The 23631-nt window shown below is 42.0% G+C and overlaps 1 protein-coding gene across 1 annotated transcript; it reads left to right on the top strand.

The window, feature by feature from the left end:
• Positions 1-686: 686 nt before the first annotated feature.
• On the top strand, positions 687-18695 carry LOC108089524 (homeobox protein caupolican). The gene is given in 6 exon segments (XM_017187854.2): positions 687-1025; positions 3549-3716; positions 3718-4056; positions 13458-13564; positions 15687-15985; positions 16537-18695. Coding segments are annotated over 6 exon segments (2052 nt in total). The 5' UTR covers positions 687-983; the 3' UTR covers positions 17634-18695.
• The last annotated feature ends 4936 nt before the right edge of the window (positions 18696-23631 follow it).

Genomic DNA, 23631 nt, shown 5'->3' with positions numbered 1-23631 from the left:
CCTCGTTTGCTACTTTTTCCCAACTCACAGATACTTTTCGTTTCACACACACCCGAACACACGCTCACGTCAGCTCACACAGATACTTGGCTGCGCTCAAAAAGAGCAAAGAGAGTGCACCAACACAACGGAGGGCAGAGTAAAAATAAGGGGAGAAAACCCGTTTGTGCGCTCTCTCGCTCACAAACACTTGGAGAGCACGGGGAATGTGTGCCTGTGGTGGTGGCTTACCCGCTGTTGTTGTTGTTGCTGGACTGCGCTGTTTTTCGATTGTCGGTTGTCGTGTAATTCCCATTTGTCGTACACTTTGTAGTTGCTCAAGAAACTCATGTTAGTCTACTTTTGACTGTTACGCAGATTGTTCGTATCGTTCGTGTCGTTCGCAGTTGCAGTGTGAAAATCGAGAAAACACAGTGGTGCCGCTGCTGCTCTCTGCCCGCCGCTCGCCGTCGTTCTGTGCGAGCTGGATTCAGAATCGGATTCAGATACTTGCCCTGCCGCCTGGCGACCACCAGTTACCCATCCATCCATCCATTCGTGCTTCGTTTTCGGACCTCGCATCCTCCGGATAGCTCCTTCGATTGATTCGTGCCCCCCGTCGGATTTACCGGATTTTACCGGACTTTCGGTGCCTGGCAATCGTCGAACTGTTGGCCGGCTGACTCGAGTTGGCCAGCTCCTTTATTAGCCGTCGGCAAGTGCGAAATTTTGTGACTAAGAAAAAGCGGAGCAAAAAACCTCGCCCAAAGAAAATAAACAATACCGTTACTTCCAAGCCGGATTCATAGCAAAATCATCACTCTAAGAAATCGCAAAAAAAAAAAAGAAACTAGTTCGGATCAATCACAGATCAACTCTCTCGGATAATATATATCTATATATATATATGTACATGTATATCGGTTCAGTGCGCGAGTCCATCGGTGCATCGTAACTTTAAGATTTGCTTTATAGTTTTAGTTAAAAGCAAAAATTAATATTAAATGACAGTGCACAGTAATGAAACCGGTATCTGTTTAGTAATGGTGCGTATTTCAATTTGTTTTCAATTTTATTACTTGTAAGACCCAAACTACATGGCTTGGATGGCCAGTTAATAGCCGACTTTAGCCGGAATGACATTCAAATTGTGGCAATTTGATTGCACAAAACCCGTTTGCCGATCCCAAAGTCAGAAGCAGAATCAGAGCAACTTTTATTTATCCCCGTTGAAAACATATGTACTGTACAATGTACTATGCAAACAGTGGGGATTTGAATGCCTTAACATTTTGATTTGGCAAACGGAAGACATGGATTTAAAAATAAAACAGATAAAAATGTTCGGATCGATGTCTGCCAAATCCGTTGAAAATGTCAGGACCACAAGTGTGCTACATTAGCCGAACAACACACGAAAAACTGGCTGCCAATTCGGAAAATCTCTTCTATCTGTGTCTTTGGTTGTTAACCAAACTGGCAAGGTCACCACGTACTTTCCACAGCAGTCGCAAGTCACAGTGTGTGCAAATCCAATAGGATCCCGGCCATAATTCCTTTGCTCGGTCATAATATAATCCCTGTTGGCTTGCCGGTAATCGGATCCACTGGCAAATATGCCCAGTTAATATTGCCTCCTTGCCCAAATGTAATCACTTAAACTCGACACTTGAGCACATATTTATACACACACTCGATCGTTGAGTGCAAGAAGCCAGAAGCAACTTGTGGCGCAACCCGAAAGCTGAAACGGAATATCACAAATATTAAATGCTGTTTAAACAAACATGCCCAAGTGACATGAATGGTTGTCACTCTATACCCGCCAGTAATGGCCGCCCGAAAATAATATATAATATTAGTACCGCCGTATGACCACTTATTGCTTATTGGATCCACAGATCCATGGACTGCAGTTAGATAGTTGATAATCATCGGCGGCTGATTCAAAGAGCCGGCTGATAAGGAAGCGTATAGTCAATCCATCCATCCAGCCAGCAAACACCGGGAATTAATTTTTAATCGCATAGGGCCACTTGAGTTGTCACTTGATGAAAGCACGAGACGCAACACCAAAAGCAAAGGCAACACCAACATTGGGAACCCAAGAGCAACACACATTGCGGCGGTATCAATCACGACCGATATAACAACAACAACAACTGCAACAACAACAACAACATGGAGCTCTGTGTGACCGGCGGCCTGCGATAAAAATCGTATCTTACGCCTCGGATCATTTGTAAAATGTTAAACGGGAAGAGCAGAGCGGCCCCAAGAAGTGGAGAAGTTAACCGAAGAGGCAGCGATAAACAAACCTGAAACTTGTTTGTTGTCCCCGCGGTGTCGCATGTGCGAATGTGTACGTTGCTCTTGTCCACCGTTGTTGTTGTTGCTCCTCTTGCACTGTGTTGCAGTTGACTAAAAGTGTTGACAAAAGTGCGCGATAGGCTTATGTGCACTCCACACACACACACACATACAGATCACATAAACTATATAGAGTCCCGATCCAGGCAGTCATTGGACAACTTACAATCAAATTGCTCTTAGGCCGTTGCCGTTGTTGCTGGTTGTCGATGTTGCTGGTTGTCGATGCAGTTGTTGCTTTTGTTGCTGTTGTTGTTGCTGTTGCCGCTGTCGTCGTTGGCAGCAATCGGCTGTGTAATTTAAATCAATGTTGTCAATCGAAAACATGATTTGTTGGTAATGGCGGCCCCACTTTGAAGATCGGCAAAGGGAAGGGGTTTTGGGGTTTGGTGTTTGGTGGTAAAGGGGTTCGTTGTTCGTTGTTGGTTGTTCAGGGGACAGAGAGAGTTTCGTTTTATTGACTGAGACAGCAGCGGTTGAGGATCCCTGCTCCGCTGAGGTTCTGAAGGGCCCGTGGACAGCCCACAACCCACTGAGACTGGAAAAACTGATGAGGAGACGCGCTTATCGCGCTGATAAGGGGCAACGTTTTTAATTAAGTTTTAGTGCCAGCTGGTAGCACGGTACAGTAGACCTTCTATGGGGCCTTTTATCCATCGCGAGAAGCAAGAAGCAGCGCTTTAATAGGCCGCCATAAACTTGAGAAATGGATTGGAGAAGATCAAAGTCGTATAATCAAATTAATGTAGGAAATGTCTTCGGAGGGGAACTTTTTGGGAAAACACCGACTTCAAATTAGTTTCGTTTCGGGAATATTGCTTATTAAGTTTTTTATTGGGTCTTATTTGATTTATTGGGTTTTTCTTAATTTTTTATCAGTAAAATCTTTATATTCTTTGTACTACTAAACATTTAATTGATTATTTATACTTTTTCATAACAATCGGCATAAGAATAATGAACTTAAATTCTTTAGTTGTTGCAATTTGTACCGTACTATTTTTTATTTATTTTTTTTTTTTAGTATTTGTAGCAACAGTCTACTTTAAACAAAAAAACATTTACTAATTATTTTAATAAGAACAAAAAAACTTTTTTTTCTGTAGATAAAAAATTTAAATTCTTTAAACAAGAATTTAGGAATTTTGTACAATGTCACAATATTAATTTATTTTTTTGGCATCCTCTTTAAATTACAGAATGCCGTTTCAACTCACCTTGCCACCTCGTCGCCCAACACGCCTCCAACCAACGCCCCGCAGAGTCCGCCGTCGACGCTGCCGACGCTCGCCTGTCCCGCCGCCCAGCCGCTGAGCGCTCCCGGAATCGCCGGGCCAGGTCACAGTGGCATGGTGACCTCGACGGTGCCCCCCGGGCGCCCGCTCCACCTCGCCGTGCGGCCCCTCCGCCGGCCTGCCCGCCCTCTCCCTGGTCGGTGGCCCCCCGCCCGGCGGTCCGCATTCCTCTGCGCCCGGAGGAGCACCGGCGCCCGGAGCGGGCAACCCGCCGAACCGCTGCTGTGATACCGGCCGCACCATCTACACGGATCCGGTGAGCGGCCAGACGATCTGCTCCTGCCAGTACGACATGCTCAACTACCAGCGACTAGCCGCCGCCGGAGGAGTCCCGCTCGGCGTCTATCCGGAGGGCATGTCCGCCTACCTCTCCGGCATCGCCGCCGACCAGCCGCCCTTCTACGCCAATCCGGTAAGTGAAATCAGTCATGAAAAATATACAAAGTTCGGGAAAGATTGGGTTTACACTGGGGAAAAAGAAAGAGGGTTTTTGAGTCGCAGTTGAAAGTGTTGAGCAACAATCATTTAACACTATGATTATTAAAATTATACAGTATTCAAAACTGAAATAATATAAGAACTGTTCAGAGTTTCAAGATAGATTTAAAATCATCTTAGAAATATTATTGCTGGATTGTTTAATTAGGTTCATTTATTCATTCAGACAGTTCACTTATTCACTCCGTCAGTTCATTTGTTCATCAGTTAATTCTGAGAAGAACGACATTAACAAAGAACATCGGAAATTAATTATCAAAATTTAAGAATAATTGGATTAAATAGTGTTGTAAAAACTAATCTTGTATAGTGTCTGCTGGTTAGACTTTTAATCCTTTTTGTTTTTCACCTCTCGAAATGGCTTAAGCTTTTGAAACAACTTTGTTTTCGGTGCATAATAAGCCTGTTCATAAGTCATATGCCCCGAACAATGGCGCAATAAATTTGTGAATTTGTCGAGTCGCGAGGAGCGGGAGACCACCATCGAAGTTGAAGTTGAAGTTAAAGTCGCGACGTCATTTGATCGTGTTCCGTGCTCCTATGCCTCCTATGTCTATGCTTCCGAACTTGTGCGCTGGCTGGTCTACAGCGGAGCCTCGCTTGGAGCGATTTGTCAGGCCGTGGGGCCACAGGTCCCCAGGTCTTCGGATCCAAAGTACTTAGGGCCTAAGCCTACGTTTGACCTTTCGGTTCCCCCCGGTGATATTTCAGCCACATTTGTAAAGGCGAGAGACCGCAGAGTTGCGAAATATGGCTGGCTTAACTCGATCTGCAAGTCGGTCGGGGGGATCCGATCCCGTTCCCACTTCCCATTCCCGTTCCCTTACCCGTTCCCAATCCCAATTCCATTCCCGATCCCGAACCACTGCACCTCCATTCGAATTTATGGACAATGGGCTGTGTGGCACGTCTTGGTTGGTCACCACATGTCCGGCGCTTCGCCGTCGGCCCTTTGTTCGCCGCACTGCTTCTAATAGCATCATGTAATTTGCCTTTGTTTGCCAACAATTCTATTTGGACACAATATTCTCTTGGACCACATGCGGCGTGCGTCCCAGTCCTTGGGACACCCAGTGGTTTTGGTTTTGGGTTTTCTGGTCGAGAATCTGGCATGTGTTCGATTCTGGTGAAAATTTAGGTGGAATCGGAGAAACTATGGTACATTTACCAGTCAATCGAACTGCAGACAATGTATGCATTTGACCCCCGGTTACTTGTTTAGACTGTCTCATAAAATGTTTTTTGGAAATTTAGCCTGAGATGTTATTCAATGTGTATCCTATTTTTAATTGTCTGGAAAATTTGTAAAAAAGGAATGTAATTGAATAGCAAAACAATTACAGCTAGGGGTTATTCATTAGTTGGTATTAGGTACATTCCTTACTCGTTGAAGTTGTAATTGAATTGGTCTTAAAAATTTGTATACAAAGGGAAGAATTATAGTTGTTTAAATTCTATTATTTAATCATTCCAACGAAAAAGAATCTAAAATAAAATTTAATATGCAAATTCTACTTCCCTTTTTAATAGACTTCCGTAGATTTCATTTTTAAAGTTTAAAGATAAGGCACAGCTTCCTCTAATCAAATTTCAACTTCCCTTAACTTCAATCAAAGCAATAACAAAAAAGTCATTTAAACTAACACAGGTATTTACTTCGAATTAAATGTTCAAATTTGTCACCGAATCGGTGGGCCTTTCGGCGCTCTTTCCTTTGTGGAGGCCTCCACTTCTGGGCTCCCAAACAGCGCCCATTAAATATGATCCGATAAAATGTCGCATTCAAAAGTGAACACATAAATTTATTTGCTTACAAGCCAAAAAGAAAAAAGTCTTAAAAGCTGACGGCACTCGGGGCAAAAAGACTGAAAGACAGAAAATCCGAAACAGAAGCAGAACTCGAAACGAGCTGACGACTGTGAAATTGAAACTGAGAGTTTAATGAATGGCCCGTTGAGTATTTAGAATGCTCCCAGTAGTGACTGGAGATGAAGTAAAAATAAAATTGCCTTTGTCTGCATAGTTGCTGTGACTAAACAATCGACAGCAATATTCGCTGATCTCTGTGAACGCTAATGTGTGATTAAGTATTATCTTCGACTCAATTCAAGTGATTTAAGTGCAACCGCTGTCCACCAATGGTGTTTGGCCTAATCGAATACACATTTACCCGATAAAAAATATTCAAAACGGAATTTGCATTTGAACTGGTTTACTTCGAGGGAATAATGTGATAAAATTAGAGAACCGGTTTCCTCCCAGTAGCACTGGCACTTTGTATAAATTTAGCCATTGTGTCCCCAAACAAATTATGAAAGTCGCAACGAAAAGCATCGATCAGATACCCAAAATATATACACTCTATATATTCCATCTCCTTTGCTGACACAGCAATTTAGTAGGATGTGATTGAAGTGTCATGTGGCCAAAGGCACTTGAGATCACCGAGGATTTACACGGTCGTATTGATGGCACCGTTTAAAAGACAAAACAGGTCGGGTCGTGGCATCTGCTAAATAAATCATCCGGGGTCGTAATTAGTCACTTCAGCCGCCGGCGCTAAACTGGAGCGATTTCTCTTCGCCGAACGTACGTCCGGATAGAAAGATATATATATGTAGATACAGTATTGTTGTAAAAGTGTCTGCTCAATGCGGTGGATTCATTACTTTGACACGAGCTGTCAAGCGGCTGTCAGTTTGGCGCAGCGCGGGAATATATATCCCAAAACGTTTCCCAAAAAAAACTCCAACTCCTGATTCCAAATGTGACTCCGGGCTTTGAAGGTGGATGATGATGACTTCAGTGGATGAGATGGTGCACCGCTGTCATTTCAAATGGCAAGATACATTTGAAGAGCGCCGCCCCGCTAACAAATAGGCCGAGCCCAGGCCGCGCCCGGTGTTTTTCTCTCTCCCTGCCGTCGCATTTCCCGCTTTCCCGGCTTTCCATCTTGCCGCTGTTGTTGCTGTTTTGGGGGCGTCGACGGCCGCTGCCGCCTCGTACCTTATTAATAAATTTGTCAACACGCAAGTGACAGCCTGTCAGCCCGTCGTCCGCTCTTCGCCCTCCGCTTCCCGCTCCTCTTCCTCCTCCTGCCATTCCATTCCGCTCCGCTCCGCTCATCCAGTCATCCGTTTATCTGTTCCTGTTTCTGTTTATCCTTAAGTCCGAAATTGTCGGCGACCCCGGCGCATATGTTGCATCCTGCACTCGCTGCTCACTGACACTCGGAGAAATTAATTTCGTTAATTGCCGAACGTCGGCGTTCATTTAAAATGGGTCTTTTGTTGGGCTCTTATATCGGGGCATTTTTTTTTGGGAATTCTTTCTAATTGATGTGATGTATTTATAAAAAAAAATGAGAAGAATATTTAACAGATCCCAAAAATAGTCGTATGAAAACATTTAATTATCACACATAAATTTGAAATTGTTTTATGTGGGTAATAAAAAAAAGAAATGTACAAGGATTTCTAAAAACCATTTAACTAATCATCATACTAAAAGAATTTATTCTAAATATTTATGAGAATTTATTAGTATTCAGTCTAAAATATCTTACTTTTAGTTCTGTTACCAAAGAACAAATTGACACCATACTTTTTTTTTGGCAAATTTCAATTCACTTTCAAAGTCTAATGAGGGTCCTTGCCCAGTTAAACTTTAACTTTCCCTATGCGATAAAGGGGCTTTTCCCCGAGCCTGGATCCTTGGAACCGAATGCGAACGCACAAGCCTTTGGCCGAAAACAGAAAACAGGGCGGATGGGTGTTTTTAGACACTTGACGCCGGGCAAGTAGCCAAAATGGTATATTGACTTTTCCCCAGTTTAAGTGCCGCAACATCATCAACGACAACAATGCAAGCATGAAATTTCACACTCGACAACATAGTCGCACTGGGTTTTCCAAACCGACAAAAGGCTGCCTGCCTGCCTGCCTGTGTTCCTCTGGCGAATGTATGCGGTATATACGCTTATATCCTGTGGGAGCTACAAAAACTTTTGGCCCCCCCAAGGCAAGTTTTCTACAAAATGTAGCAGAAAGCAACTACAAATCGGACCACTCTCCTTCTGCTTCTTCTTTTCGGTTCCCCACACCAGATATCACACTCTGGCATTATATAGAGAAAACAACCCCGAGATGCGGACATTCGCCCAGCCTCCCGACTGCCAAACTCCCGATCCTTAAAACATCCTGCCAGCTCTGCTGCTCCTTGGAACCTTGGCTACAACATGCACTGATTTGTCAACTTTTGAAAATGTCGAACTGTTGTCGTGTTGCTTTGGGGGTTGCTTTTCTAATGGCAAGGTGACGTTGGATGGGGGAAAGTGGGTGGTTGGGTGGGGTATACTTTTTAGTAGGGGGGAAAAATGGGAGGTTGTGTGCCAAAGTACTAAATACATTTACTGCTCGCACCAATCTCATTGTTGTTGCCGTAAGTGTTGTGGAAAGTTTTTGTGTTGCTGCCGTTGTTGTTTGGCTTTTTGGCAAAGTTGAAAATGTTCGTTAACAGTAAATTTTGCACTTTTATATGGGTGGCAAAGGAAAAGGAAGCACTTCGCCTTGGTGTTTGTACTTATGTATGTGTGTGTGTGTGAGTGTGTGTGTGAATGGCCGCCCTGCCTACAGCAAACAAATTAGCAGTCATGGCAACGCATACGGACAACAACGTACAAACAAACAGGCAACACGACCAGCAACAAAAGCAACACCAAAACCAACAACAACAGCAACCTCAGTGGTACAACTTTATAAGCGAGTTGTGAAAAAAAGTGTCATCGAGCTCCAGTTTTAAAAGGGGAAGAAACCAGGGGTACTGAGAAAAAACTCTACCTAAAAATAATATCTCAACAAAAGGTTAAGGATTCCAAGTTAAGGTTTCCATATTTTTAAATACATTTCAAACTTAAGAAGATACATTATTTAAAGGCACACAATTTGATTAATTACTCTTCAGTTAACTTTAATAGAAAGCAAGAAGAATGGTAAATGGAGAATATTAATCAACTTTTAAAATCCATTTGGTATCAAAGACAATTCAAGTCATTTTAAAGATAATTTAAAAAGATTTTGTTTGTTTTTTTGTCAGTTTGTGTTTTTCCAATAATTTATACTTAATACTTTAAATATAAATCTTTTATTTTGTTAACAAGAAAACACTTGTTTCCAGTGTAGATTAGCTCTCCTAGAACAGAACGCATTCTTTTGGCGCGACTCAAACTCCGCGCTGTCGTCAATTTCAATTACAATTTTCGATTCGTACTCCAATTTGGAATACGAATCCGATTCAGAATCCGATTCCGATTCCAATTCCGATTCCCATTCACTTCATTCTTGGCTGTACAGGCGGGAATGCGGCGGGCAAACGTGCGTTTATTTTTAAATCGAAGCAGCAATTAATTAACTCGACCCGTCATTACGCGCATCGCTCAAATCGTGGCGCATCAGGGCGACAGACCACAGGAGCCGGAGGAACCCCCCTTAACCCCCCGAAAAACCCCCTCAAACCCCCTTTCCCATCCCAACGAACCATATAATCCCGTGACGATGCCCATTGACGTTTGGCGTGAAGGGAACACAGTCGCAGAATTTCCTTGGTAATGAAGACAAAGTCCCATTTTAATTTGAATTATTTAATTTGCCCGCAGACAGGAGATGCAAGATCGGAGATTGGGGATATATAAGGGGGTTTATAAGGGGGATCTGGGGATCTGGGAACTGAGAACTGGGAGCCGGCAAACCGCACTTCCCGATGCGTGAAACGACGCACTCCGGTTGTTAAGTTCCAGCGGATCAGACATCCAACCACTTGAGGTCTTGCGGCCAACAGTGGTCACTCATTCATGTTCGCCACTCGCCAGATGGACGGGGAAAGTTTCTCGAGCTTGTTCCACTCATATTCGGACTTTTACTTACTGTTTCCTGACCAAATATTAGCTTTGTTAATGCTGCTGGATGATTAATGGGAAATGTTAACAGACTTAATACACGAAGTGATTACGGGTGTGTGCGGTTTCGTATTTCAATGCGAACTAATTATTCCTCTTAACATTGTTTTTCTTAGGATAAGAAACTAATCTTAAAGGGGAATAAAAAAATTTATGACTAAAATAAATTTAGTTGAGCCAACTTTTAATACGGTTACAGCTAAAAAAAAGTAGAAATAAATACCAGATTCGACTAGATGAAAGATTATAACTTTTCATTCAAAACTTAAGAGCTTTTAATATTTATGATTACCTAAGATATGTAAATGCTCCTTATTTTCTAAAATTCCCTCAAAAGTTTTGTTGAAAAAGAGACTTTGTTTTCATTACGAATTCAAATGGCTTTAAGTATTAAATTCCCAACAAAACTTGCTTTAAATATTCAAAGAAATCAATGGCAAAGGTTAAAATCTTTCCCAGTTCGCCGATGGTGGTCACATTGGGGCATTTACGGCACAACTACACAATATACAAACCGCAGGAACAAGCTCTAGTGCCAAAAGTAAAAACATTTTGCAAATGCATAAACATTTTTGCGGAAGAACAAGCTATCGGCAATCGGCAATATGCGATCTGGGCTACAACGCTTTTACAATTGCAGTTGTCGTCGCCAGTGGTAATGCAATATTTAACTCGAAAACGAGTTGCATCTGTGCGGTGGCTGTAAAATGTTGCTGCTGGCAGATGTTGCTGCTGCAACTGTTGCTGCTGTAGCTGTTGCTGCCACATCGCAGTATTGGTTATAATAAACGCAGACGCAAACATGTCGAATGTTGTTAATATTAACCACCGCCAACGAAAATCGCGGCACGGGTGCGTTTTTCCACCAGAGAATCGCCGAGTCGGCGAATCGAGCTGCATTAGCTACCAGCTACTGTTGCTGCTCCTCTGGAGATACTTTTGCTGGTAGCCGGCAACAATTTATTATATGCGCTTTTGCCCGCATCGACATGGCCTACACGCACTCCCAGCCAAACACGCACGACACAGATTCGGATTTGGATCCGCATTCGCATTCGGAACTCGGTTTGGGATTGGGTTTGGTATGGGGATTGGGATCGGGATCCCATCCCATCCTCTGCCTCTACCTCTGCATTGACTTTTGGCCAATTCCCAAATGATAGCCGGGCGTGATTATTGTAAAGGTTGTAAAACGTAAACCGGTTTCGGTTTCGGTCGAATGGAAGCTCGCTTCCATTGAGAAATAGGAGCAGCCTGGTGTAATTTAATATAGTCTGTCCCAAAACGCTGTCCATGTTCGGCTAACTGACTTCTGCAATCGCCAGGAGTCGGAGGCACAAACTCCACTCAGAAAATAATAAGGTTAACTTAGAGGAAAGTTGAACAGGATTTATAGTATAATTTTTCTGAAATAATAACTAACTTGCAATACCAAAATCACTCAGTTGAAATAAATTAGAGTTGATACATAGGTAAATAAAGTTTTTGTTGTCAAGCAACTTTTCAGTTATTTTCAATAAATTCAAAAAGTAATGATATTAAATTAACTTATAATTTATTTTGTTAGAAATCACTTCCGCATTCTATTTATCTTGATTAAAAACTTCTAAAAAATGGTTTGCAATTTGTTAAACTGATTTATGAGTTGTCAGATCAGTTCTCTGTTAGTAACTGGAAGAGGAAGGCCAGCATTTAATATTCGGGATGTGCATATTATATTTCTCCGAGTGTCGGACCTGTCAAAGGGCCTTGGCCCTGGACTTCTTCTTGGCCCGAACCTCGAGATCTGTGGCTGTTGCTTTTGCTGTTTATCAGTCTATCGTCGCTGTACTCGCACTCACCACATGCTGGGCAACCAGTCCCGAAACCTTTTTGGCCAAGTCAAGAGCCCAGGCCAGACTTCTACTCCTACTCCTTCCTCTCCATCTCCAATGGTCGATGGCCGATGGTCGGCGATAGCGATGTTGCAACAGCAACAGCAACATCGGCGCAACAACAGCAACAGTTTTCGTGTTGGCGACATAAAAATATTTCCGCTTTGCAGCAATCTGCGGCAGACGCTCGTCGCGACACCGAGACAATAGATTTTTTGGGACCTGCATCTGAGTCCGAGTCCGAGTCTGAGTATCCTGCACTCGTCGTCGTCCTGCGGTGCCATGTAGATCCGTATCGCACTCGTTCTCATTGATTTCGCATCTTGTTTTCGTACCCCCGCTGCGTTCGACTGGCGACTATTTGCAACATGCTTGTCATAACTGCTGCAGCAGCAGCAGCGGCGGCGGTTCTTCAGAATATGACTACTATATGCTGTATATAGTATTCAGATTTTAGTGCCACAGCAGCTGACTCTGTCACTCGGGCATTATCGCCGCAACAGCTGGCAAATGTCGCAGCGAGTTGAGTAGGAACAAGAAGTCGCAGATAATTGTCGTGTTAAACTTAATCAGCGCTCTACAATATATATTACACGCCTGTCCCACGCCCATCAGCCTATCAGTGCCAAAGTCTGTGTTCCTAAATGTTTCTCTGTGATTCCAATCAAGCGCCTAATGGCGAAATGTGCATGTACTAGCACTGCGATTAAGGAGCCGATCTCCGACAACTCGGAACGCAGTGCTCTGTGCTCCTAAAGTCACTGCCACAGTCACGACATGCCCACATGTTCGACCCAATGCTGCTCAGATTGTGGCGGGCTTATCACTACAACTGCTGCACAGTGAGGCTAAAATGTGATCTAATAAAGGTTTTACTTAAAGAACACCAAAAAGATATTATAGAGAAAAAAATAAGTGAAGAAACTATCACAAATATTGTTTAGTTTTCATCTTACAATCTGCAGAAAATGTTAATTTAGTGACTAAGATATGTCTTAAGCATTCTATTTTATTTGTTTTTTTTTCTAATTTTAAATATTAACAGTAAAAAAAATATATACTATACTTAAATAAGTACTTTTTTCTGCTAATCAGCTTAGGCTGATTAAAGTTTATTAAACAAAAATTCCAAGTTATCAACTTCCTCACTAAAAAAATTACTTTGTGACTAATAAACAAGCTGACAAATTATGAACACGTATTTAAAAGAATAGAACATTTCGTTGGAATTTTATTAAATGCTTTCAATGAATATACATTTTTTTGAACACAAATACTGATAACACATCGCCAGCCTCCCGTCAAGCCAAAAATAAACTCGAAGATGTCTTAATGATTTGTTTAACATGATTTTTAATAATTCTGGTTCAAGGTCTGGCCCACTGCTCCCGGGTTCAGCCTAAAATCGGAATTTCATCTAGAAATTAGTCTAAAATTAAAAGTAACACAACAACTAAACCGAACATCTCTTATCTGTGTTTTTTTTAGGCTGGAATCGATCTGAAGGAGAACCTGGTGGCCGGAGCATCGCCCTGGCCATATCCCTCGATGTATCATCCCTACGATGCGGCCTTCGCCGGCTATCCGTTCAACAGGTGAGCATTAGTCATAGTTTGGCAGAACAGAAAGTGCGAGTTGGAGTTGGAGTATCTGAATCCGACAGATACTTCCCCCGACAAAGCCAATTCCCAATTCAGTATCGATAAACCCCGATGGTGGTCCGCTGAAAGGCGTCGATCGGAACGTGAGTGGGATTGGGATTGGGAATGGAATTGATATTGGGATTGGTTTAGCTGCAGGTGCGTGCAGGTGCATTTAAATTTAAATGCCACTGGGACGGAAAAGTGCGTTCGAATAGTAAAAGTCTGGCATATTGGCACGCAGGCGCAACAGTGGCAGTTGCAATTGAAATTTCGAATTTCCCCGCGCCGGCAATTTATTCGCTTGTAATTGATCGTTTGCACGTCGGCGGGCTGCTTCCGCCGATCGCGGTGAAGCGCACCTCCAAAACCGATATCAAAAAACCAAAAAAAAAAAAAACAGAAGAAAAAATCAGAGAGAGAAAAAACCACAAACACAGCAGTAGTGGCCGTAGTAGTGACATAAATTTCCAAACACAATTGCCGGTTAAACAATCGACAACATCCCGTCACGTCACCTCACGTTTCGGACAGGTACAACCCGATGGGCCCATTGTTTCCCCTGTAATTGACACTCATAACAAAATTTGATAGTTGACTCATGCGGCTACTGTTCGGATTCGATGCATTTGTTAAGTTGTTGTCTATCGACCGACCGGCCATATTCGCCATAAATCAATTTTGAGTTATTTCGCCGCTGACGTGCTGGCAGTTGGCGAATTCGAATCGATTCAAAATTCAGGAGGTACCCTCAATGCCCCACCTATATATACGATTTTTTTTTTTCTGTTTACCCTCGGCAGCATTACGAAGTTGAAGTGTTGGGGGCGTTGGTGTCGTCACCAATCATTTACAGCGCTGATAGGAAAATTAAAAAAATGTATTCAGCTGTCAGGTGATCAAAGGCAGAGTGCCTGTCTGCGCAGGTGTTTCGCACTCGGCGACACTTTGCATTCAAACTGAAATTAATTAATGCAGCGGACGCCGAGTATAGCATCCAGTTGACATCGTTGTCATCCTCTCTCTGTTCATTTTGCATCGGATGGATCGGATCGGATGGGATGGAATGGGATGGGTTGGGATCGGTTCGGTTCGGATCGGATCGGAACGGGCAGCTGTCTGGGAACTACAAATGAGACAGCTACACATGTATGCGATGGCTCTGTCGCTCCCCCGTCGCTGTTTTGCATTCCATGCACTGAAAAAAGAAGTTCATGGTTATAAAACCCTTATTAAGTTATCAGCATTTAAAGGAAATAGTTTCTTAAATAAAATCTTCCGATACGAATATTTCCTTTTGAAAGCGGAAAAGATGTAAGATGATTATACCCCAAATAAATATTTAAAGAACTAGTTGGGAATTATAGAGATCTAAAAGAAGTCAAGAGGAAAAAAAACGTTCTGCAAGTCTTTTTTAAATAAAATTTAACTGATCTAAAAACTTAATTTTAGGCAAAGCCACTAAAAAGCAGTTAAAACGTTTTGTAAGAAACCATATAAAAGAAGTTTCACACTTAGTGTATGAAAGAACTTGATCCCTCAGTGTAGTAAAACACTCCAGCATATATGTACGCTCGGTCGCGATGTATATATACCAATATACTAAAAACGTTCATGTTAACTGCCCACAAAAAGCGATAAAGGACAGTTGTCGTCCGCGAGGCATGCGGCAACAGCAACGGCAACAGCAACAGCAACAACAACAAATGTTGAACCATCGACCATCGATGCCACAGTGGGATGGGGAGCAATGTGTCAGACCGCAAACTGCACGGGCATAAATGTTCGGGCCCATGCAAATGCGTTTATGATGAACAAATTTAACGCAGAACAAAGCCGCCCGCCCACCGTTCGTTCGGTTTAACAAATTGCAACAATTGTTTGGTCGGGTCGCATATTGAAATTTAAAGAACGCCAAAACGACCTGGCAACAGCTGGGTCTGCATTCCACTCCGGCCTTAATCACCTGCTGGCAATTCGGGGAATGGTTGTTGGGTCTCCTTATCGACTAAATGATGTCCCCACCAGACTTGCAACCCCATCTAATTCTGAGTTTTCTTTTACTAATTTCTTGCAGCTACGGCATGGATTTGAATGGAGCCCGGCGGAAAAACGCCACCCGCGAGACGACATCGACTTTGAAGGCCTGGCTGAATGAGCACAAGAAGAACCCGTATCCGACGAAGGGCGAGAAGATAATGCTGGCCATTATCACCAAGATGACGCTCACCCAGGTGTCCACGTGGTTCGCCAACGCGAGAAGAAGACTGAAAAAGGAGAACAAGATGACCTGGGAGCCCAGGAACCGCGTCGACGACGATGACGCCAATATCGACGATGACGACGACAAGAACACCGAGGAGAACGATCTGCTAGGTAAGAGGAGTACCTTTTCATCATTATATATATTATATTATATAAAAAGTTAAAAAAAAAAATAGTGTACAAAAAATAATTGAATTCCCAGTTCAAGTCAGAAATTTTACAAAAATATTTTAAAGGGCAACAATTTACAATTTACAATTTTTATAAATTAAAAAAAAGTTCAATTTAGTTTTAGAACTAGTTTTTTATGCAAACATCTAAATCGAAATAATCAAATTTAAAACGAACTATTTTTATTGCGTATACGTCTATTGCCCTTGTAAGTAGGCAACATATTTTTTAAAAGGGGCTTAGACAATCTTAAAGAGTGATTTTTGCTTGAATTTAACATTTTGAAAATTAAAGAAGAACCCACGTCTAATTTCCATGAATATTATTTGTTTCTATAATTATTGGGACCAGCTTAGTAAAACTGAAACAAAAACTAATTTTTTTAGGTTTCACATTATCGCAAAGAATACATACTTTCTATGTTTAATAATTAATTGTTTCATTTTGAAAATTAATTATAATTTGTTCCACCTTTTCTTTACTCCTTGCAGATGCCAAGGACTCCGGCGTGGGCTCCACGGACGACAAGGACCGCTCCGGCCGGCTGGCCGACATGATGGCCGATCGCCCCGGCGAGAGCAACAACAGCGAGTGGTCCGAGTCGCGGCCAGGATCGCCCAATGGCTCCCCAGACCTGTACGACCGCCCGGGCAGCATGCCGCCGGGTGCCCACCCCCTGTTCCATCCCGCCGCCCTGCACCACCACTTCCGGCCGCCGGCGGGTTCGCCGCCGGACATCGCCGCCTACCACCACCACCAGCAGCAGTTGCTGCAGCAGCACCAGCAGGCGCAGCAGAACTCGCTGCAGACGGCGGTTGGCGGCACGGCGAAGCCGAGGATCTGGTCCCTGGCCGACATGGCTTCGAAGGACAGCAAGGACTCCAGTTCGGGAGCAAAGGACAATCTCTCCGAACTGCCGCCTGCGCATCCCGGCTTCTATGGCCATCCTGGCCAGCAGCCATCGCCGGGGAAGATCCTCTCACCACTGGCGGCCAGGATACCCAACTATTCGCCCTACGTCCGTCCGGATTTGTACCGGGGATTCTATGGACCGGCGGCGGCGCACTTGAGTGCTCCCACGCAGGAGTTCCTCGAGCACCAGCGCACCTTTGGAGCGAGTTTGGCGGCGCACAACGGACCGCTCGGCATGAATCCGCTGCTGTGGAAGGCGGCCGTTTCGGGAGCGGCCAATGGACCGCACTTCGCACCGCTCAGCCTGACGACATCGGGTGGGGGATCCGGTGGAGGAGGACCACAGCAGGTGGCACCACCGCCCGTGGCCTCGCCATCCGCCTCCAGTTCGTCGTCGTCGATGGGCTGCGATGTGGTGCACATACCCACGACCAGTGGACAGTCGGCGGCACAGCACATGATGGGTCCAATTTCCAGCAACTCCACCGCCTCGTCGTCCAGTTCGCATTCGGGAAAGATATCGCCGGGCGTGAATGTGACCTCGCTGAGTGCAAAGCCATGACATCCATCGGCTTCACCGGATCCATCGGCGGCTCCAGTTGCCTCGCCCATCTCCGCCTTCCGCTCGCTGATCGCCTTCCGGGAGCAGCAGAAGCTAACGCTCCTCCGGCCGTAGTCACTTCCAGTTTCGATTCCGAATCAGAATCAGAATCCAGAATCAGAATCCGAATCCGATTTCGATTTCGAGGCCCGGGCTTGAAAGGTATATATTTACACTTTCGGACAATAATTTACAATGTGATTATTCGGTATTTTGATTAAACGCCGCTTATACCAAATAGCAAGCAAACAGACAAAACTAAAAAAAAAAAACGAAAAACCAGCTGAAACGCAGCGGTTCCTTTGGCATGGGCCCCCAAAACAAAAAACCAGATCGAAAAACCAATATAAAAAATTCGAAAACAACAGAAAAAATAAGAGAAAATAAAAGAAATCCCAACCGCTGCCCCAGACGTTGTGCAATTTTGTGGAGAAGATAATCCAAAAACCATTTGAAGATACGTTAATTTAATTACATACAACTTATGCAATCAGAGCTTATAGGATGTAAATTGGAAGATATATAGAGCAGGGCGACATCAATGAATACATACATATACCCGACCACTAACATAACCGATGGCGATGGCAGATCCGTAACACCCACTAAATTATATAGAGGCACAATTCCTGGCAGCTAACCCTTCCCTAGATTTCAATTGTATCCTTTTTGTACTTAGTTCGAATTCAGTTTTTAGCTAGCGGATACTTTTAAAGGCCCTGTTGTTAGAGGACCCGAAACATATCAGCCCAAGTCTGCTAAAGAATACCCATTGTAAACCCCAGAAAAAGTTTCCCAATCTGAGAGAGAGAGCCCAAACCCAAGCCAAATGTACACGAGCAATCATTGATTTAGCTGTTATTGTTTTTATCGTCTTAAGTTACCAATTTGTTCCTGTCGTTTATAAATATAATTTATTTTACTTCGTATGTACCATAATTTTCGAAGCGTGTAATTATTTCCTAAACTAGAGATCCATGTATTGCTGTACTTTATGCACAAGTTGTAAGTATGTAAGCTCGCGTAAATGTAGCGCCCTAAGCGTAGTGTAAATTAGTAAAACTGTATATACTTATAATAAAAGAATGATAATGAGACACATTAAACAAAAGCCACAATTATTGGTATAAATAAAAATATGATCTTTTTACTTTTTAGGATGGGAGAAAAAATGATTTAACTTTTCAGGTTTTAAACACAAACAATACTACAGTTTGCGAAACTTGCAGATTTTTTAAAGGAAAATCACAATCCTACTTTTCTTTACCCATCAAGATGTCTAGACTGATTTTTATGGAACAGCTTACCAGTACTTTTCAGTTTCTTTTTTTTTCGATTTTTAAATAAATCCATAATGAAAATAAACAAACCTCGACAAAAATTTGAAGTTTCCACTAAAAAATGTTTTTGATGAGGTTTGTGTTTGCTGCCAATCACTGCAATGTTCATAACTGAAAGAATATACCTTAGGGCCACAAAAAAAAAGTAATACTAAAAACTGCTAACAACAGCTAGAACAATTAACCGAAGAATACAAAACACACAAACAAAGAGGTGTTAATAAATTGGAACACAAATGAGAACCGAAATGAGTTCTTTTTATTTCCTTTCCCATAAGTTAAATACAGTCTTATTTTTATTGGTTAATCATAGACAGTCTCATGTGGTGATTTAAGGGCCTTCGATGGTGTACGATAATGCGAAAACAAAAACAATATTTTGCTATAAACGTGTTTTCCTGTGTCGCTGACCGGAAACGCATTCGCCGACATAAACAGAACAAGAGCAAAGTGAGCAGAAAACTTATGAATGGAGGTAACAAAAGGCGGCATATTCCAGAGGTGAGCCGAGTTGAGCTGACTGGAGTGGACTGAGCCAGGGGTTAATAAACCTTACAAGTTATTTATGGTCTTCCATTATCGACTATCGAAGCCCGATTTGCTGGAGCTCATCCGTGGTTAAGTAAGATTTGGCTTCGAGGGGAAGTGCAATTTCCTTAAAAGGTTGCAGATAAAATATTGTTAAATAAACATCTATTTATTAAGTGTAGATGGGATGAAATTCCATGAAATTAAACGTTTAAAAGTTCTAAATTAATAACCAAATACGTTTTTAGTAAAATAATCTTTTTTTATTACATAAATACATTAAATGATATATGTATGCAATCCCATCTGATAGAATTCTATTCCTATACATTTACTATCTACTTGTTAACTTATTTCTACAAAAAAATTGAATCCCTTTTTTTTCTTTACATTTTTATTTTAATATTTTATTTTTTATAACATACAATTGCTGATCAACCTGCTTCGAGTTATACAATCTTATTAATTTAGTTGTTGAACAAATATGAACCAAACCTATTTATGAGCACTGCATTCCGTTTTGGCTTGCAGTCAAAGTAAAAACCTTTGGCTCCCGTGAAGGCCGTTTTCTAAGATCCAACTCAATACGAGTAGCGTAATCTGGGCTATTGAATGGGGAAAAAACCAGTAGCACACAAAGGCGGCACCCGAATTTTAAGCTGACATCTGTTTTTATGGAGTAGATTATTAATTCACGCGTACAGCTCTTTGTTGCATTGTGGCAGCGGACAAAAGCCTGGCTCGAAAGTATCAAATCCATATTGTCAGCGCCGTTAAAACTCAATCGCCATTGGAAATTGGAACGGATTTCAGTTGTCAGCTTAAATCAATCGTGTATCTTCTTATAGTTTTTCAGAGGCGGAATGATTTAATTATTGTAGAGCGTTGAGCATAATTTCCATCACAAAAACAAACTTTCTTCCCCAACAAATTGTTTATTCTCAGCCAGCTTAGGGAAATTCCAATGTTATTGGTTGTGTCTCTTCATTTGGACCGCGCTTCTTTAATCGGTTTACAGCATTCTCAAAGTCCCGATCAATAGGTTGAGTATATATACCCACGTTTTTATTGAGAAACTGTCGACATTCGAAAAGTCACGGCCTTTATGCTTTGCCAGCTTAAGCGTGTTTTCTATTGTTCACCTAAATTTGTTTAAACTTACGCTGGTCATGGAGGTTACGACTATATAGAAAGATCTTATTTTGATGAAAAAAGTAGAACATAAAAGTAGTTGCATTAAAGGGGGTTCATAAATATTATTTGCAGAACTCTTATTAAAATTATAGGTGTCTGCCAGCTCTCACCTGAAATGTTAATATTTTTGAAACCTGACCGAAATCCACAATTATGCTAATTTCAGCAGACACACTTAACATAAGAACATGTGTTTCCAGCACTTAGCACATTGCCTTTTTACCTTTCTGCGATATCTGACTGCAGATTCTGGCGTTGATGTTGATAGCCGAGATCCGAGACCTGAGCTGGCAAACAAATAAAATGATAATAACATGTTATTATGCAGACAACGATCACACTGGATGGAACCTGAACCTAAAACAATGATGGGACCAAAAACCGAGTGCAGACGGTGTTGTTTTTCGGGCTTTTTCCAGTCGATAGGTGATGTGCAGCTTTCGCGAAGAAGGTAAAACCCACATTTCCGTACTTAACCATGTGGAACTGCGACTCAAAAACATGTCCAGGTCTCTCAGTCTCTCAAAAGACAGTTCATTGTTTTTCGAAATTAAATTTGCCAACATCTCCATTTCCATCTCCATCAAAGGTGGATTTGTGTGTTTGTGTTTTTTGGAAGAAAAGAAGAGTGATAAATAAATTAGCCAACCAAATTGTTCGAATAACTAATTTTAGGTCGAAAAAACAATTAGCCTGAAGTGCTGAGATGATTTATTCCTTCGTGGGCGCATAACTACAAAGTAGTTTTTATCAGGAAATCCCATTTGTTTTACACGAGGGGAACGAGTGTGTGTGTCACCTTTCTGCTGGATGGTAATTATAATGCACTCTTTCAACAATAATTTCGTTAATGCTGTCACAAATATTGTGACACGTGGCCGTATCCCAACACTTCAGCGGCCTCCCTTTGATTTGAACCGTATTTTTGCAGAAAATTAAGAGATCAAAGCGTTTCCTGACATATGCAAGTCCGCTCTTATTTACCTCAGATGCATTCACACATCTGTAGCTGCAGTGTAAAATATCTGGACAACTACGGGGATATAGGAGAGTGAAAAGTCATTTAAATATAAGGTAAACAAAGAGGCCGAAAAATAATTAAAAAACATAGAAAATTTTCTAGTGTAATTTATTTTAAATAATTAATGGATTTTTGAAATCGATTGATATTTAAACTAAATTAAAATCATCAAACAAAATTTCCCTGAGGATCATTTTTTCATTTGTGTAGAATATCTATTAATTTTTTGTAAATATATAAATTATATAATTGTACTTATAATAGTAAAAACCTTATGATAAAACAATTATTTACCAACAACATATTGTAAAAAATAATACAAACAAGTTGCAATCAAACTGTTGTGTGTTTTTTTTTTACTAACTAAAAAATTTGATTTTTTCCCACTGTAAGCAATCTGCAGCACTGCATTTTGTCAGGAATTTGACAAACAGCTCCCACAGTACCGCCTCCACGGGGAAGTGTAACTGGGATTCAGTGAGCAACTCCTCGGAGGAGGAGAAGGAGAAGGTGATCCGCAAGGAGGCCTGATCGCCTGATCGTCTGAACAACATGAGCTCTTGTTTACTCGCATGTGGGTGGAGTGCCTCGGTGGCTCAGTTGGCGGTGGTGCTGATGGTGATGGTGATCGTGGTGCTGATGGCACTCGTACTCGTACTGCCAGTGGTGCTAGCAACGAGTCCAGGCCAGGTTCATTCAACGACTGCCACATTTCAATGGCAAGCGAGATCGCTGTCGCAGATACCACAATTCGGATGTTCCTTATTGCATGTCGTGATTGCGTCAGCTTGTCTCCACCGCTTGGAGCTGCTCCTCCAAACCTCCAAGCCTCTAAAACCTCCAACCAATGCGAAAAATTAAGCGGCAACCAATCATTGTTGTGTACGAGAGTATAATGCCCCGACGAATGTTCAAATTGAAAAGTTGTAAATTATCGAGCACCACCATCGAGTTCGTTTCATCCCAATTAAATTTGAGTCCTATGTGGTGACAGCCCATCGTGACCCTTCTTCTGGTTGAGTTAGCACTTTGCATTTCATTTCCGTTTAGAAATGTCATTCACAATTGCACATTTTATAATTTCAAATGTTACTTTATAGTTCTAAGATCGCAATAATTAAATATAATAATATTCATATAAATATAATAATTGAGATTTAAATTAGATTCTTAAAATGATTCAGTATTTATATAAACATATTATATATTTTTATAGGTAAGTCTAAAGACTTTAATTCTTAATCTAATATCACCATAATACAAACGATTAAAATTACAAGTAAATAATAATTATTTTCCATACTATTTATTTCTAATATCTCGTTAAGCTAACTCAATTTCAGTGACTTTCTAATATATACAATTGTGCCGCTCTGCCAGTGTTAAATAATGAACTCTCGCTGATCGCTGTATACTTAAGTTAATTGAAAGACACCTCTTCTGGCCACAGCACGTTTGATTAGGCCATGTTCGGCGGAACACTTTGGAGGAGCACATGGACGCGATAGTTGGGATAGCAAATTGTTTAACGCTCGAATAAGTGGTACATGCGGCAACAAGTTCCTCATGGGGATTTGAGCTGTTGTCAGCGTGATCGCGCCACATGAACACGATGGTTCTGTTGATGTGGATGATCTTAATCAGTATCACCACAGAAGGCATCCTCCTTGGCCTCGCTAAGTGGATGCATACCCATACCTATACCAATATACCATACCCATATCATCGCATTGTCGTTCTCGGATCGGAGTTTTCTGTGGATATATTTTAGGAGGGGAATCAGGAGGGGGAACCGCAGATCCGGAGAGGTGTGCGTCAGATGCTTAATTTAAATTACCCGATTGGCGGGACGATCTGCGAGTCTGCGAGGAGCACAGCACAGCATGAGTAGCTGCGATTTGACACCTCGACTGACAGCTGGAATTGGGGAAAATTATTGAGCGCACTGGAACACAAGGGGCGCCCATTAGATGACTGGGCCGTAAAAAAA

Source organism: Drosophila ficusphila, unplaced genomic scaffold (assembly GCF_018152265.1).
Source record: "Drosophila ficusphila isolate 14025-0441.05 unplaced genomic scaffold, ASM1815226v1 contig_286, whole genome shotgun sequence".
Lineage (NCBI taxonomy): Eukaryota > Metazoa > Arthropoda > Insecta > Diptera > Drosophilidae > Drosophila > Drosophila ficusphila.
Note: the sequence above shows the minus strand (reverse complement) of the source record. Positions and strands in the feature narration are given on the sequence as shown.